The sequence below is a fragment of the Pollachius pollachius genome (genome assembly GCF_949987615.1).
Source record: "Pollachius pollachius genome assembly, chromosome: 1".
In the NCBI taxonomy this organism is placed as follows: Eukaryota; Metazoa; Chordata; class Actinopteri; order Gadiformes; family Gadidae; genus Pollachius; species Pollachius pollachius.
This window is the reverse complement of record NC_136934.1, coordinates 3,471,911-3,486,300: the sequence shown is the minus strand read 5'-3', so window position 1 is coordinate 3,486,300 and position 14,390 is coordinate 3,471,911. Positions and strand designations below refer to the sequence as shown.

General features: G+C 47.1%; 1 protein-coding gene across 2 annotated transcripts in view; it reads left to right on the top strand.

Annotated features, from left to right (window-relative positions):
* Window positions 1-9,292, top strand: part of camsap1b (calmodulin regulated spectrin-associated protein 1b) — a 34,349-nt gene extending 25,057 nt beyond the window's left edge. For both annotated transcript variants that reach the window (XM_079751753.1, XM_079751752.1), the window contains 5 exons: window positions 1,093-1,319; window positions 3,375-3,477; window positions 4,157-4,269; window positions 4,645-4,763; window positions 6,661-9,292. In XM_079751753.1, coding sequence (XP_079607879.1) covers window positions 1,093-1,319; window positions 3,375-3,477; window positions 4,157-4,269; window positions 4,645-4,763; window positions 6,661-6,957 — 859 coding nt within the window. In that variant the 3' untranslated portion in view covers window positions 6,958-9,292. The remainder of the gene's footprint in view (window positions 1-1,092; window positions 1,320-3,374; window positions 3,478-4,156; window positions 4,270-4,644; window positions 4,764-6,660) is intronic.
* Window positions 9,293-14,390: the final 5,098 nt, after the last annotated feature.

Sequence of the window (14,390 nt, the reverse complement as noted above, 5' to 3'; positions counted from 1 at the left end):
TGGGATGTCACTATGAAAATCATTCGCTCCCTGTACCAAACGGCCTTGTACCAGCTAATCACAGCCACACCTGGTGGCATGACATGAGCCCTTTAAAGGAATCATAATGTACATGTAAAGATATCATAATGTGGACTGTAACACAAACAATATGATAATGTCGTCTATGACACTATCTATATAATAATGTATCTAACAGTAACCATATAATAATTTACTCTGTAACATACGATATGATAATGGTATCTAGTATATAATATATAGTATCTAGTAGTAAGGATATAATAATGTTTCCAACAGTAACCATATGATAATGTACCCTGTAACTTACGATATGATAATGGTATCTAGTATATAATATATAGTAAGGATATGATAATGTTTCCAACAGTAACCATATGATAATGTACTCTGTAACATACGATATGATAATGGTATCTAGTATATAATATATAGTAAGGATATGATAATGTACTCTGTAACTTACGATATGATGATGGTATCTAGTATATAATATATAGTCAGGACATGATAATGTTTCCAACAGTAACCACATGATAATGTACTCTGTAACTTACGATATGATAATGGTATCTAGTATATAATATATAGTAAGAATATGATAATGTTTCCAACAGTAACCACATGATAATGTACCCTGTAACTTACCATATGATTATGGTGTCTAGTATATAATACATAGTAAGGATATGATAATGTACTCTGTAACTTACGATATGATGATGGTATCTAGTATATAATATATAGTAAGGACATGATAATGTTTCCAACAGTAACCACATGATAATGTACTCTGTAACTTACGATATGATAATGGTATCGAGTATATAATATATAGTAAGGATATGATAATGTTTCCAACAGTAACCATATGATAATGTATCTGTAACATACGATATGATAATGGTATCTAGTATATAATATATAGTAAGGATATGATAATGTACTCTGTAACTTACGATATGATAATGGTATCTAGTATATAATATATAGTAAGAATATGATAATGTTTCCAACAGTAACCACATGATAATGTGCTCTGTAACTTACGGTACGGTAATGCCTCCCCAGGCGGAAGGCGGACGAGGACCAGCGGAAGAAGGAGGAGGAGAAGGTGCGGCGGGAGCTGATCAAGCAGGAGTACCTGCGGCGCAAGCAGCAGGAGCTGCTGGAGGAGCAGGGCCTGGCCCGGCCCAAGCTCCCCAAACTCCCCAAGACCCCCAAACCCAAGCAGAAGGCCCGGCCCAAGTCCGTCTTCAGGGAGGAGTCGGCCAGCGACAAGTGCACTTCTTCCATGCGTAAGAGCTCCTCCAGATCTCCTCTGGCCTACCTGTGTCTAAATTATGCTTTAAACGTTTACATTTCATGGCATTTAGCAGATGCTTATAACGAAAGCGACTTAAAATTTGTACATTTGTCAGAAGAAACGACAACATATCGCTGTCGGTACTGTAAGGATGTTCATTAGAACCAAGTGCCAAGCATTAACGATTGTTAGGTTAACCCATTCCCCGTATACAACAAAGATAGCTAGGATACGATGCTAATTACTTTTTTTGCATCGTAAGTGCAAGGACGTACAACCAGGCACGGCGTTATGGGTGGGCCTGACGGACCTAGCACCACCCACTGTTAGACAGGCCCACCCAAAACTTTTATTGAAAAAAAAAGATATATATATTTTGAAATGCTTTATTTTTGCAATGTAGCAATCTTTGTTGATATTGATGCTTGATCCGATTTGCGCTAAAGAACTGTTATCTTCGTGGATGACCGTGAAATTCGCACTAGGCTATAGTATTAGTTATTATCTCGTAGTAGCCTAGGCTACAATTTAATGCATCTTCTTTGTTTAATAAGCCAAGCTCAGTCTGTTGCTAATGATATCGAAATATTGTTGAAAACTTAAAACAATTAAACAGAATTCTGAAACAGTCGGCCTCATGTTATACGAGCATAACTAAACTGTGGGAAATACTCGATTCCTGACCACTTTTACCACTAGGGCGGCAAATGCGTTGACAAACGCGCTGGGGGCGCCCCCTGGTGGCGGCCTTAATTAATTAATTAATTTTAATAAAACTAGCAAAATAAAACATGCTGTCCAAACACGTTTCGAAATGGAACGGAGAATGAGGGGAACGGGGAACAACATTTATGGGTAGACGTGTTGCTGCGTTGTCTCTACCACAGAGACCATAACGCAGCGATATCCACAAGAGAAGTTCTAACTGGAGAGACGGTGAAATCCGCGAGCTGCTGACCGTCATGGTAGAGAAGGTGATCTACGAGAAAGACGCAGAGGAACGTTCCTTCGTGCCAAGCCGCGACCAAACCGGCTTGGCAGTGTAAAAAGGCCCAAGGAGCGATCCCGGATAGGTCGTCCTATGCACCGAAACTTTTTACAATGCAACAAAATATTTAAAGAGCATCAAGCTGTTATGCACAGATAATATAACAGTATATTAGTCAGTCATTTGTATTAGGTTAAACAAGGATTTGATAATGTTTTTAATTTAAGGACCACCAACAATTGGTCTGGCCCATCCACAACTGGAATCCTGGCACCGTGCCTGCGTACAACATTGAATAAGTGCATACATTAAGTTCAAGGACGTACAGCATACAATAAATGGTGCTGCTGTAAACTAGACCATGCAGTACCAGTTCTTTGTGCAGCCAAGAAATGGGAGAAAAAACACTTTCAGCAAGAGGTAATGATGGGCTTTGGGGCACAAAAACAATGTTTGCTGTTTTACTTTTGGTAAAATTCTTCATATTGAATGGAGTTATATGATAAATGTTCATCCCTTACGGGAAATTTAAGCGCCAAAGTAGAGAATACACAAGTAGAAATCAAGAGATAAAAAATGTGATTAAAATCCTTCACACACGCACCACACACTCCTTCAGTGGAGGATGATGTTGATGAGGTTCCTCTGTGTGATTCCACTCAGTGGAGGATGATGTTGATGAGGTTCCTCTGTGTGATTCCACTCAGTGGAGGATGATGTTGATGAGGTTCCTCTGTGTGATTCCACTCAGTGGAGGATGATGTTGATGAGGTTCCTCTGTGTGATTCCGCTCAGTGGAGGATGATGTTGATGAGGTTCCTCTGTGTGATTCCCCTCAGTGGAGGATGATGTTGATGAGGTTCCTCTGTGTGATTCCACTCAGTGGAGGATGATGTTGATGAGGTTCCTCTGTGTGATTCCGCTCAGTGGAGGATGATGTTGATGAGGTTCCTCTGTGTGATTCCACTCAGTGGAGGATGATGTTGATGAGGTTCCTCTGTGTGATTCCACTCAGTGGAGGATGATGTTGATGAGGTTCTTCTGTGTTGTTTCCTCCAGCTGACAACCTGAGCAGTGCCCAGTCGGGCTCCAGTCTGTCCCTGGCCTCGGCCGCCACCAACGAGGCCGACAGCGTCAACTCTGGAGGGGCCGGCTCCCAACGGTAGGCTCCTGGCCCAGGGGCCCCACACACACACACACACACACACACACACACACACACACACACACACACACACACACACACACACACACACAGCCTGGAATACCAGGCAAACCCAGCAAGTGTTAGGGCATCATTATGAAATTATTAAAACCAGGACTTTATTTATATGATGAAGTTCACTGTCAAAGTATCCCATTTGTAGAATATGTATTGAAATGGAGAAGCCTCGCATTACGTGGAACAATCAATCAATAATTAAGTCCTAAAGGGGACCAGCTAGGTTAGGAACCTACTGTAAGTCAGCGTTGTGTATTGAGTCTAGTCTGGCCTCGAGATCTACTGGGGTGGAACTGCTGCCTTGACAACTCTCCTCTCTTCTCTTCACCTTTGCTCAAGCCTTCCGTGAATCCTTCGTCCTCTCCTATCCCTCCCTCCTTTCCTTCCTCCCTCCCGTCTATCACTCATCATTCTACCAGCAAGTGCATCAGTACCATCCTACAAGATTCTTTAATATTCCAAAGCTTCTAGGAAAAAGGACAGCATATCAGTAGAATTATTAACAAAAACCAAGCGTACTACAAAAAGAGAAGATGAAGTATATGTATACACAATACGAGTTGCGATGCAGAAAGAAATACATAAAAAGTATATATTTATATCTTGTCTCTTGTTCCAGCTGTGACTCGGTGGAATCCTTCCCTGGCAGCCGAAACCCCAGTCGCATGGCGGAGAGGGACTGGGACAACGGCTCCACTGCCTCCTCCGTCACCTCCATGGCTGAGTACACTGGTGAGTGCACCGCCTCCGTCACCTCCACCCCAGAGTACACTGGTCAGTTTACCACCTCCATGGCTGAGTACACTGGTCAATATACCTCCTCCATCACAGAGTACACTGGTCAGAATCACCTCCATCACCTTCATGGTGGAGTACACTAGTCAGTATCTCATCTACTGTGGAGTACTTTAGTCAGTATCACCTCCATGGCTGAGTACACTGGTCAGAATCACCTCTATCCCCTCCATCACCTCTATGGCGTAGCACACTGGTCAGTATCTAACTCCATGGTGGTGCACACTGGTCAGTATCAGACAGTAACAGACCCCAACACCGCTCTGCAGAAGTCCCTCCTAATGAATCGTTCCTCCTCCTCTTCCCCTCCAGGTCCCAAGCTGTTCAAGGAGCCCAGCGCCAAGTCCAACAAGCCCATCATCCACAACGCCATCTCCCACTGCTGCCTGGCGGGGAAGGTCAACGAGCCCCAGAAGAACCAGATCCTGGAGGTACCTCCACCGTGACCTCCTTACCCTAACCCTACCTCAGGGCCCAGGCTGGGGCCCCCTGAGTCCATAGGAGATCTCTGCTCCTGAGTCTTAAACGTTAGGGCCACACAAAACAACGTAGGGGCATACAGTGACCTGTGGGCTAAGGGATGTAGCATGTATCATCGGGGGGGCAGGTTGTCGTGAGCTTGTCACTTGCTACGGCAGAATGAGCACGTGCTGCAGTAGCATAAATGGAACGTGTACACGGACTAAAGGATGTTCTCCAGACGCATGCATGGCTTCATACTTGCTGCGTCTGGAAACAGAAGTTCCTCAGCCCTGCTCCGTAACCTCAGGAGGGACAGAGAAGATGAGATGAGCTTTATTGATCCACATGTAGACAGCTCTCCAATTCAGAGATGAGCTGTCGCTTCGCCGTCCAGTGAGACATTCCTGCTGCTTCCCTTTCCGTGCTTGATCGCCTGCCAATCTCGTGGTCGGAGTTGGTAATGAACGCCACCGATGTGCCACCTGGTGCATCGGACCCTTAGCCAGGATCTGATTCTCTGTGCGTACGCTCCTTGGAGATGCAAGGGTTTTATTCATTTATCCTTTATTAATTCAGAAAGAATGAGCTGCACTAAAATACTTTCTATTGTGCTTGTGTCGGGAAAAGCTTCTCTATAAGAAGTAGAATTAACCAAACATGTTGGGACTTTTCCAGTTAGTCACTCCATGTTCCATTGGCGAGAGCAAGTTTATGTCTTAACTCTAATGACATCGCAGACGAACATTCAGAAGTGTGACGCCAGCTGTAAGCCCCTTGATGGCTCTCATTTAGGGCTTTATAAACCAAACTTGACTGTTGACTGTACTTATCAGTTTGTTTGTTGTTAGTTACAACATGGGCTGAGATGGGCTTTTGAATCTAGAATAATAACTTCCCTCCAAGAGCCCAAATGGATGGCAGGGCGATTTCTATAAGAATAGTTTTATCGTAGAGTAAAGACTGGAATAATAGAGTAATAATTAAATAATTAAATAATAATTCAGAGTAAATGAACGAATGGATGAATTAATTAATGAATAAATTAGGTATTTGAATCATTCTCCTCCTCTGTGTAACCAGGAGCTGGAGAGTGAATGAATGAATGATGTATCAACCCATCCTCCTCCTCTGTGTAACCAGGAGCTGGAGAGTGAATGAATGAATGAACGATGTATCAACCAGTCCTCCTCCTCTGTGTAACCAGGAGCTGGAGAGTGAATGAATGAATGAATGAATGAATGAATGAATCAACCCATCCTCCTCCTCTGTGTAACCAGGAGCTGGAGAGTGAATGAATGAATGAACGATGTATCAACCAGTCCTCCTCCTCTGTGTAACCAGGAGCTGGAGAGTGAATGAATGAATGAATGAATGAATGAATGAATGAATGAATGAATGAATCAACCCGTCCTCCTCCTCTGTGTAACCAGGAGCTGGAGTGTGAATGAATGAATGATGTATCAACCCGTCCTCCTCTGTGTAACCAGGAGCTGGAGAGTGAATGAATGAATGATGTATGAACCCGTCCTCCTCCTCTGTGTAACCAGGAGCTGGAGAGTGAATGAATGAATTAGTGAATGAATTAATGAATGAATGATGTATCAACCCGTCCTCCTCCTCTGTGTAACCAGGAGCTGGAGAGTGAATGAATGATGTATCAACCTGTCCTCCTCCTCTGTGTAACCAGGAGCTGGAGAGTGAATGAATGAATGAATCAACCCGTCCTCCTCCTCTGTGTAACCAGGAGCTGGAGAGTGAATGAATGAATGAATGAATCAACCCGTCCTCCTCCTCTGTGTAACCAGGAGCTGGAGAGTGAATGAATGAATGAATGAATCAACCCGTCCTCCTCCTCTGTGTAACCAGGAGCTGGAGCGCAGCGACTCCAACCACCTGATGATCCTGTTCCGGGACGGCGGCTGCCAGTTCCGCTCGCTCTACACCTTCGTCCCCGACACGGAGGAGATGCACAAGGTGACGGGCTCGGGGCCCAAGAGCATCACCAAGAAGATGATCGACAAGATGTACAAGTACAGCTCGGACCGCAAGCAGTTCACCGCCATCCCCGCCAAGACGGTGTCGGTGAGCGTGGACGCCCTCACCATCCACAACCACCTGTGGCAGGCCAAGAGGGGCGCCGTGCCAAAGAAGAGCGCCAAATAGCCCAGGCGCTGACCCCCCTTACTGCTCCTCCTCCTCCTCCTCCTCCTCCTCCTCCTGCCGACCCTCCCTCTCCACTCTGCTTGTTCCCTGGATTGGCCGCGGACCCCCGGCTCAGTGGACCCACCGCCCTGGGTCTGGCACTCGCCCTCCAGGGGTCTGCACGTACGGACCGCGTGGCAATCCCATAGGTGTTAAAGACAGTGACGGGTGACGTAGTTGTGCGCGAGCACGCGTGTGTGTGTGGTCGCTTGTGTGTGTGCGTGCGTGTGTGTATCGTCAAGGGGTCGGTGCTCATGAAAGGGAATGCCATTTAAATTGCGATTCACCGTCTCCTCGGCGTCTGTGTCGAGACGACTCGTTTTTTTCTACCGCGACCGCGAATCAAGCATGTGGCATTTGTTTCTTTAACGCTCATGTGTGGACATTACTTTTTGTACATGGAGTACGTGTTGGTTTTGGCATCATCGTCACGGTCGGCCGGTCAGACACAGTGCTGCAGCCATCTTCCCCCCCCCTCTCCTCCTCCTCCTCCTCATCTCCCCCCCCCCCCCTCTCGGACTCACGGGGTTGAATATTCCACCTCCTGCCGGGAAGGATTGAGAGGGAGAGAGTGGCCCCGCGTGACTCTGTCTCTCTGAGTAGTCTTGAGTTCCGGGGAGCGGTCGGCGTCCGTTATCGGGGCGTTTTGCTGGTTCTACAGTGCGAACACCACCGCCACCACCCCCGTACCCGGGAGACGGAGCCACCGGACGGTCCACTCGGCTGGCATTACCACTTTTGCCTCGCTGGGGGTCTTCGAACCTGCTGCTCAGAACGATGTTTTTCAGTGTCTGGGGTCGCCCTTTAGACATACGTCGGCCTTTTCACGCATCATCGTGGTTCTGTCGTCTATTTATTCACCCGCCTTTTAACGCACGCTGAACATGTAGCCCGGGCTGTGTGTTGAGGACCATTTCCAGGTCGCTCATGTTGGATACACACTACGCTTTATTTGTTGACACCCCGCTGTTGGCGAGGGTTGAGTGGTAAGCTTTGGTACAAAGAAATGATGCTGTTTTTAATTGGTGTTTAGGTTGGTTTCTATTCTTTCTGTGTAGCGGGGTTCAAGCGGAAGTCTTTTGTTTCTCCATAACGGCGCTTCTCTGACGTCTAGAGCTTCGACGTGTTCCGTCTCCACTCGGCACTTGAATTGTAATCATAAACACATCGTGTCGGGGCTTTTCCCCATGCAGTGTATACTTATGCTCCAAAAATACTCCCCGCCCGAATACCCTGACCCCACTCCATCTGACACCCAGCCACCCAAACCCCGCCAACCCTACCCACCCCACCCACCCTACCGACCACACCCACCCACCCCACCAACCTATCAACCTACCAACCACACCCACCTGCGAGATGCAGGGCATGCCACGCCCCATCATCCCCATGGCGGGTTCTTCTTCTATAAAGGGATGTACCATGTGTTGTGAGGACAGGGCTGTACCATGTGTTGTAACCACAGGGGTGTTGCCTGCTTGGTGGGTTATTTACCAACATTAAAGAACATTCCTCAAGGTGTGGTCAAGCACTACAATGTGGTCACTTTCTCTCTCTCTCTCTCTCTCTCTCTCTCTCATCTTTCCCCCTTTCCTTGTCTCTCGCTCTCCCTCTCGAATCTTTTGTTGTTAACGTCCAAGTGCTTTAGAAACCCTTCGTGGGCCTATTGAACAACCCGAGTGTTGCACGTGCACTTTATTTGTTTGCAACACTGCGTCAAAAGTCTCCATCTTGGTTCTTGGTTTTCCTCAACTCTCCATATTTTTAGACACTTACAAAGGAACATCTAGCAACGAAGAAAGGGGACTTGTAAGAATGGTCTTGGAAAATGTGTTATCGTAGAAAACGTAACATCCTATAATTTTGAAGTCTATGCTTTTGATGTTGAGATGGGGCATTTTTGCAAAGCAGTGTGGGGAGAATTCACCTTTTTCATTAAGTCGATATACAATGCAGGATGGAAATGAATATGGCATTTTATTTTTGAAAAACACTCCCTATAGGCTTTGTGAGTGGAGCAAACGCTAGGATTAAAATACTGACTCTAAACTACTGCTGTACCCCGGTCCCCGCAAAATAGCTAGGATACTTGATTCATAATTTGCTGCATTTTTTGATTCTTATTTTTTGGGATAGATCTTTTTTATTGTACGTGTCTTTTTATGTTCACTAAAAGATTGTATTGGCGTCAGTCACCATGTTTGTTAACACTATCGTGCCGTAGTCTGTTGCCCTGACCCCATACCATCTATTTATATTTCAGAGGAAGCACTGAATCATAATAAACTGTCAAGTAAATAAACACATTTTCATTTTATACTTTCTCATGGTTTTATTTGATGCTTTGTGTGAATCACTTCCTTGTTACGCCTCTGTGTTGATTCGACCTTTACCTTAATCTCACCGACATTCACTTAATTGGTCTGTTTATCGCCACAGTGGCATTACATTTTTCCTCTACGTTTTACGTTTTTTTAAGTTAGTCAAGGCTTAAGGTCTTTCCAAAAGGGCCCGACTTGAAAGTCCACCTCCACAATGCGGTTTGTTGTGATTTTACCTCTCTAACTCACACCATTAACCAACTGGAACAGCGGTACTCTTAACTTGACCATCCCCATAGCAAAGCCCACCCAACAACATGCAGATGCTATGGTTACCGGCACTTTAATCTCTGCTGGAGGTTCACAGGTTTATCGTACTTGTCAGTCGACAGACTCGACACCATTGTCTCCTGATACCTCCCATGAGTCTTTGGAAACTACAGTCTTTCTGAAACTACTATGCTTGGTAAGTTGACATCACAAATTACTTTCAAATCCAAACCTGTAAAGGTGACTAACCTGAGGATGTTTCATACTTACAGCGGTGCTGTACTCAGTGGCTCTGTGGCTGCTGTGTGAACATCTGGCACTGGGTCAGGCTTGTATTGCAGACGGGCAAACACTCGTCTGCCAGAAGATACCAACAGGTAAGACTCTCCGTCCCTTCACTACATTAACAGAATTGTGTCAAACTTTACATTGTTACTAGTTTGTATAGTGGTGTGTTCCATAATGGACGAACACTTATGTATTACCAATAAATGTAACTAATAACTATTTCTACGCTGTCTAACCCTAACCTTATATAATGCATCAAATGAATAAACCCTATAAAAATAAAATATTTTGTTTTACATATTTATCCCTTCACTCAATCACAGTTTTTCTATTACATTCTTTTTTTATGTCACTCACTTGAATACCATCACAACGGTATGAGAAAATTATTGGAAAGAAACCCTGGTTGTTTTACGTTTATCTCGTTTATCTTTAACTCAATAACTAATTGACTCATATACCACTGTCATGGTATGTGAGTTAAAGGGGACATGTTATACCACCAGCTGTGAGTGTGATCCAATACAACGTTTTAAAACTGCAGCTTCTGACATCACAGGTGGGCGTGTCCACCTAGATGTGTGACGGCTAGATGAGCAACGTTTGCCGCAGTCCACTGGGTAGGCTGGTAGCCCGATCTATCCAGCACACATCTAGGTGGACACAGCCACCTGTGATGTCAGGAGCTGCACATTTGCAAAACGGCTTGTAATGGCTAATCACACTCACACCTGGTGGAATGGTATGTCCCCTTTAATGACATGTCAGACTGATGACACGATTGAACACCCCGTCCAGTTTTCAGCCCAGGGTACTCGTCCCTGCTGGTGCTGATCCCAGACCTGCTCTGGATCAACTCCACCATGCTCCGCAGTAAGAACCTGGAGAACATCACCCGGCTCACCATCAAGGGCCACATGACGGAGATGGTCCCAGGGGCCCTGGCCTCCTTCCAGAGCCTCCGGACCCTCATCCTGGACGAGAACGCCCTCACCCAGATAGACCCGGCCTGGTTCAGCCCCGACACCGCCGCTGCCCTCGAGGGCCTCAGCCTGGTGGGGAACCACATCGAGGTCCTGAGTGTGTCCACGCTGGGCAGGCTGCCGGGCCTCACCAGGCTCAACCTGTCCAGGAACCGGATCCGAGCGGTGGATCCGGGCAGCTTCCTCCCGCAGACCCTCCTGGTGTCTCTGGATCTGTCCAGGAACCGTCTGACCCGGGTGTCGCCCCAGCTCCTGGACTCGGCCGGCACCGCCGTGTGGGGGCTGGCGGGGAACCCCTGGGACTGTTCCTGCGGGGCGGCGGACTCTGTGGACCTCATCAGAGGTGGGTCGCGCTTCAGGTCATGTGATGCTCGACATGCGTGTTATTTGTAACGCACGAAATCAACAGAAAACACGACGGTCCAAATGAGGCCTGCGTCTCCAGGTCAGACATTCAGCCCAGGATAAATTCAGAGCCCTGTTCTAGAACATCTAGTCATAGTCTAGTCTCATCTAGTCGTAGTCTAGTCTCATCTAGTCGTAGTCTAGTCTCATCTAGTCATAGTCTAGTCTCATCTAGTCATAGTCTAGTCTCATCTAGTCGTAGTCTAGTCTCATCTAGTCATAGTCTAGTCTCATCTAGTCGTAGTTTAGTCTCATCTAGTCATAGTCTAGTCTCATCTAGATGTAGTCTAGTAAGTCTAGTCGTAGTCTAGTCTCATCAAGTCATACTCTAGTCTTATCTAGTCAGTCTAGTCTCATCTAGTCATAGTATAGTCTCATCTAGTCATAGTCTAGTCTTGTCTTTTCATAGTTTAATCTCATCTAGTCGTAGTCTAGTCTCATCTATTCATAGTTTAGTCTCATCTAGTCAGTCTAGTCTCATCTAGTCATAGTTTAGTCTTGTCTATTCATAGTTTAATCTCATCTAGTCGTAGTCTAGTCTCATCTAGTCATATTTTAGTCTCATCTAGTCAGTCTAGTCATAGTCTCATCTAGTCTAATTTAGTCATAGTTTAGTCTCATCTAGTCGTAGTCTAGTCAGTTTAGTCTCATCTTGTCAGCCTAGTCTTAGTCTAGTCTCATCTAGTCAGTCTAGCCGTAGTCTCATCTAGTCCGTCTAGTCGTAGTCTAGTCTCATCTAGTCATAGTCTAGTCTCATGTAGTCCGTCTAGTCGTAGTCTAGTCTCATCTCGTCAGCCTAGTCGTAGTCCCCAACAAATTCACATGCTCAGTATACTTGATAAGAGACTATTAGCATAACTAGGCATTAAAGGACAGATCCAAGGTGTAGTTCAAACGTTAAACAGTCTGGGGATAGTGTGAAGTCATGTCAGCACGGGGCAGGAAATGGTCGGTGGCGTTATTATGATCCCTGTATCTCAGATCTGAAGAACCGGTCGTTGCTGGAGCAGGAGAACGAGGTCACCTGCAGTACTCCAACTCACCTCTGGGGGCGACCTGTTTGGGGCGTGTCTGTGTGTGGGGCCACACCTTCATCGTCGGTTTGGACGTCACCGCTGATGACATCATCGCCCCCGTGGTCTTCCACTGCAGCCAGCCTCCGGCCAGCGTCCTTGATCATTCCGGTCGCCGCGCTGTACGGGCTGATTGGTAGGCTGGCTTTGATGTCCGTGTGGGGCGGTTAACGCACGGTCACCAATTAAAAAGGCAGTTACACATCGAGGCGGCCATTTTGTTGAGACATACCGTTGTGGCGGAACTTTACACATGTGGAAACTGTTGTGGACTTTAGAAAGCACTTTGATTTTTTTAAATCTGATGCAAAAGTGATACAAAAGTAGTTGGTAAACAGTGCAGATTTACTTTCAGACTCAGAAATATTTTTTATTCTGCGTGTATAAACAATTAGACTTTCCTCTGACAAATGTACTTATCGTAAGTCGCTTTGGATTAAAGCATCTGCTAAAATACCCCGAATGTTGATGTAAATGTGAAGACAAAAGTAAATCTGAGTCTGAAACTGAGTCTTTCCTGTTTTTTAAACAGTTTGTGCTTCCCTCACAACTCGGATGTTGAAGATCTATGTTCTCCATTGTAGGTCATTTTGGGGAGCAGCTTCCTCTGCTTAACGTAACGTAACAAGGTGCCGCTCTCTCTCTCCTTCCGTCCACAGTGCCTCTGGGTGCTCTGCTCGGGCTCTGCTGCTTCATGGGGGGCCTCTACGGGAGGAAGCGAAGGAACAGAGCCGTGAAGGCGGGACCTTCGGCAGAAGAGGACCCCAATGGGGGGCGACCAGGCCAATCACGGCAGCCTAGACCTCCCTCTGGGCCAATGGAGAGAGACACCATTCAAACCGTTCACTGGCACGCGGATGGAGCCTCGAGGTTTAACTCTACGAACGTCAGGGCAAAGTCGGCCAATGCCGTGCTGTCAACGTCGCCTTATAGTGGCGTATGGAGAGATTCACACAGAGGGAAAGATTCATCCGGTGTGAAAGTTTCAGTTTCATCCATCGGGAAAGATTCAGCTGGGAAAGTTTCGCCCGCTGGGAAAGATGCACCCGGAGGGAAAGTTTCAACCGGAGGGAAAGATTTACTAGGAGTGAAACTTTCACCTGGTGGGCAAAATGCACAAGAAGGGAAAGTTTCACCCGGTGGGAAAGTTTCCCCCAGCTTGAAAGTTTCACTCGGAGTGCAACAAAGTGAGGCGGATCACCTCCAGCCAGAGCAGACCCAGATCCCCGCAGAACCCGACTTCAGACTGGAGGTGGAGAGGGGGGGTAGGGGAACCAGGGGAACCAGTCCCCAAGAGGAGGGCCGGAGATACCCTGACCAGCGACAGCCTCACGTCTCCGTCTACACAGAGGAAACGCCCTACCTCAGTATCGGGGACGTCCCGCCCAAACAGGAAGCTGACCGAGGTCCAGGTCAGAGGTCAAGGACTGGTGAGGTCATGAGCAGGGTCTCCTCTTGGCCTCTGAGTGCAGCTCAACGCGAGGGCAAAGGGATCCCCGGGGTTCAGGGGGGAGGTCCAGTCATTTGGACCCAACACACCGGTGGTCAGCAACGACAAAACGAGCGTAAACTTGGAACGGAGAGCGTCTGGGAGTCTCGGGTATACCACCATACGCCGACAGGGGGCGTCGTTAGTGATTCAGGTGTCGTTTCTGTGACTGCCGACACACGGGGTTACAGTGTGGCGCTCGCATCTTCAACTACCGAGATGTTGCCACTGGGGGGCACCAGTGGACGCAAAACGGAGGCTGTGTCTCACACATCGCCTTCTTCCGTACAGCAGGGCACCGCTGATGTCCGCGTGGAGCCGAGACGCTCTGTCCCGAGTGCAGCGACTCCCGGAGCACTTTGTGGAGAAGATTTAACAGTCGATGACAAAACCTGCTCCAAACCAAACGCTGGGACGTTAACGTTCTCGCTGTTGAGTGACGAGACCCACGTGGGCCCGAGGGAAGACGGTCACCGTGACCGCGGGGAGCCGCGTCCGCCCGGCCAGAGGATCAGCGCTGTCGGCCGGAGGGGGCCGTCCACTGGTAGGGATCAGGGAGCACCTG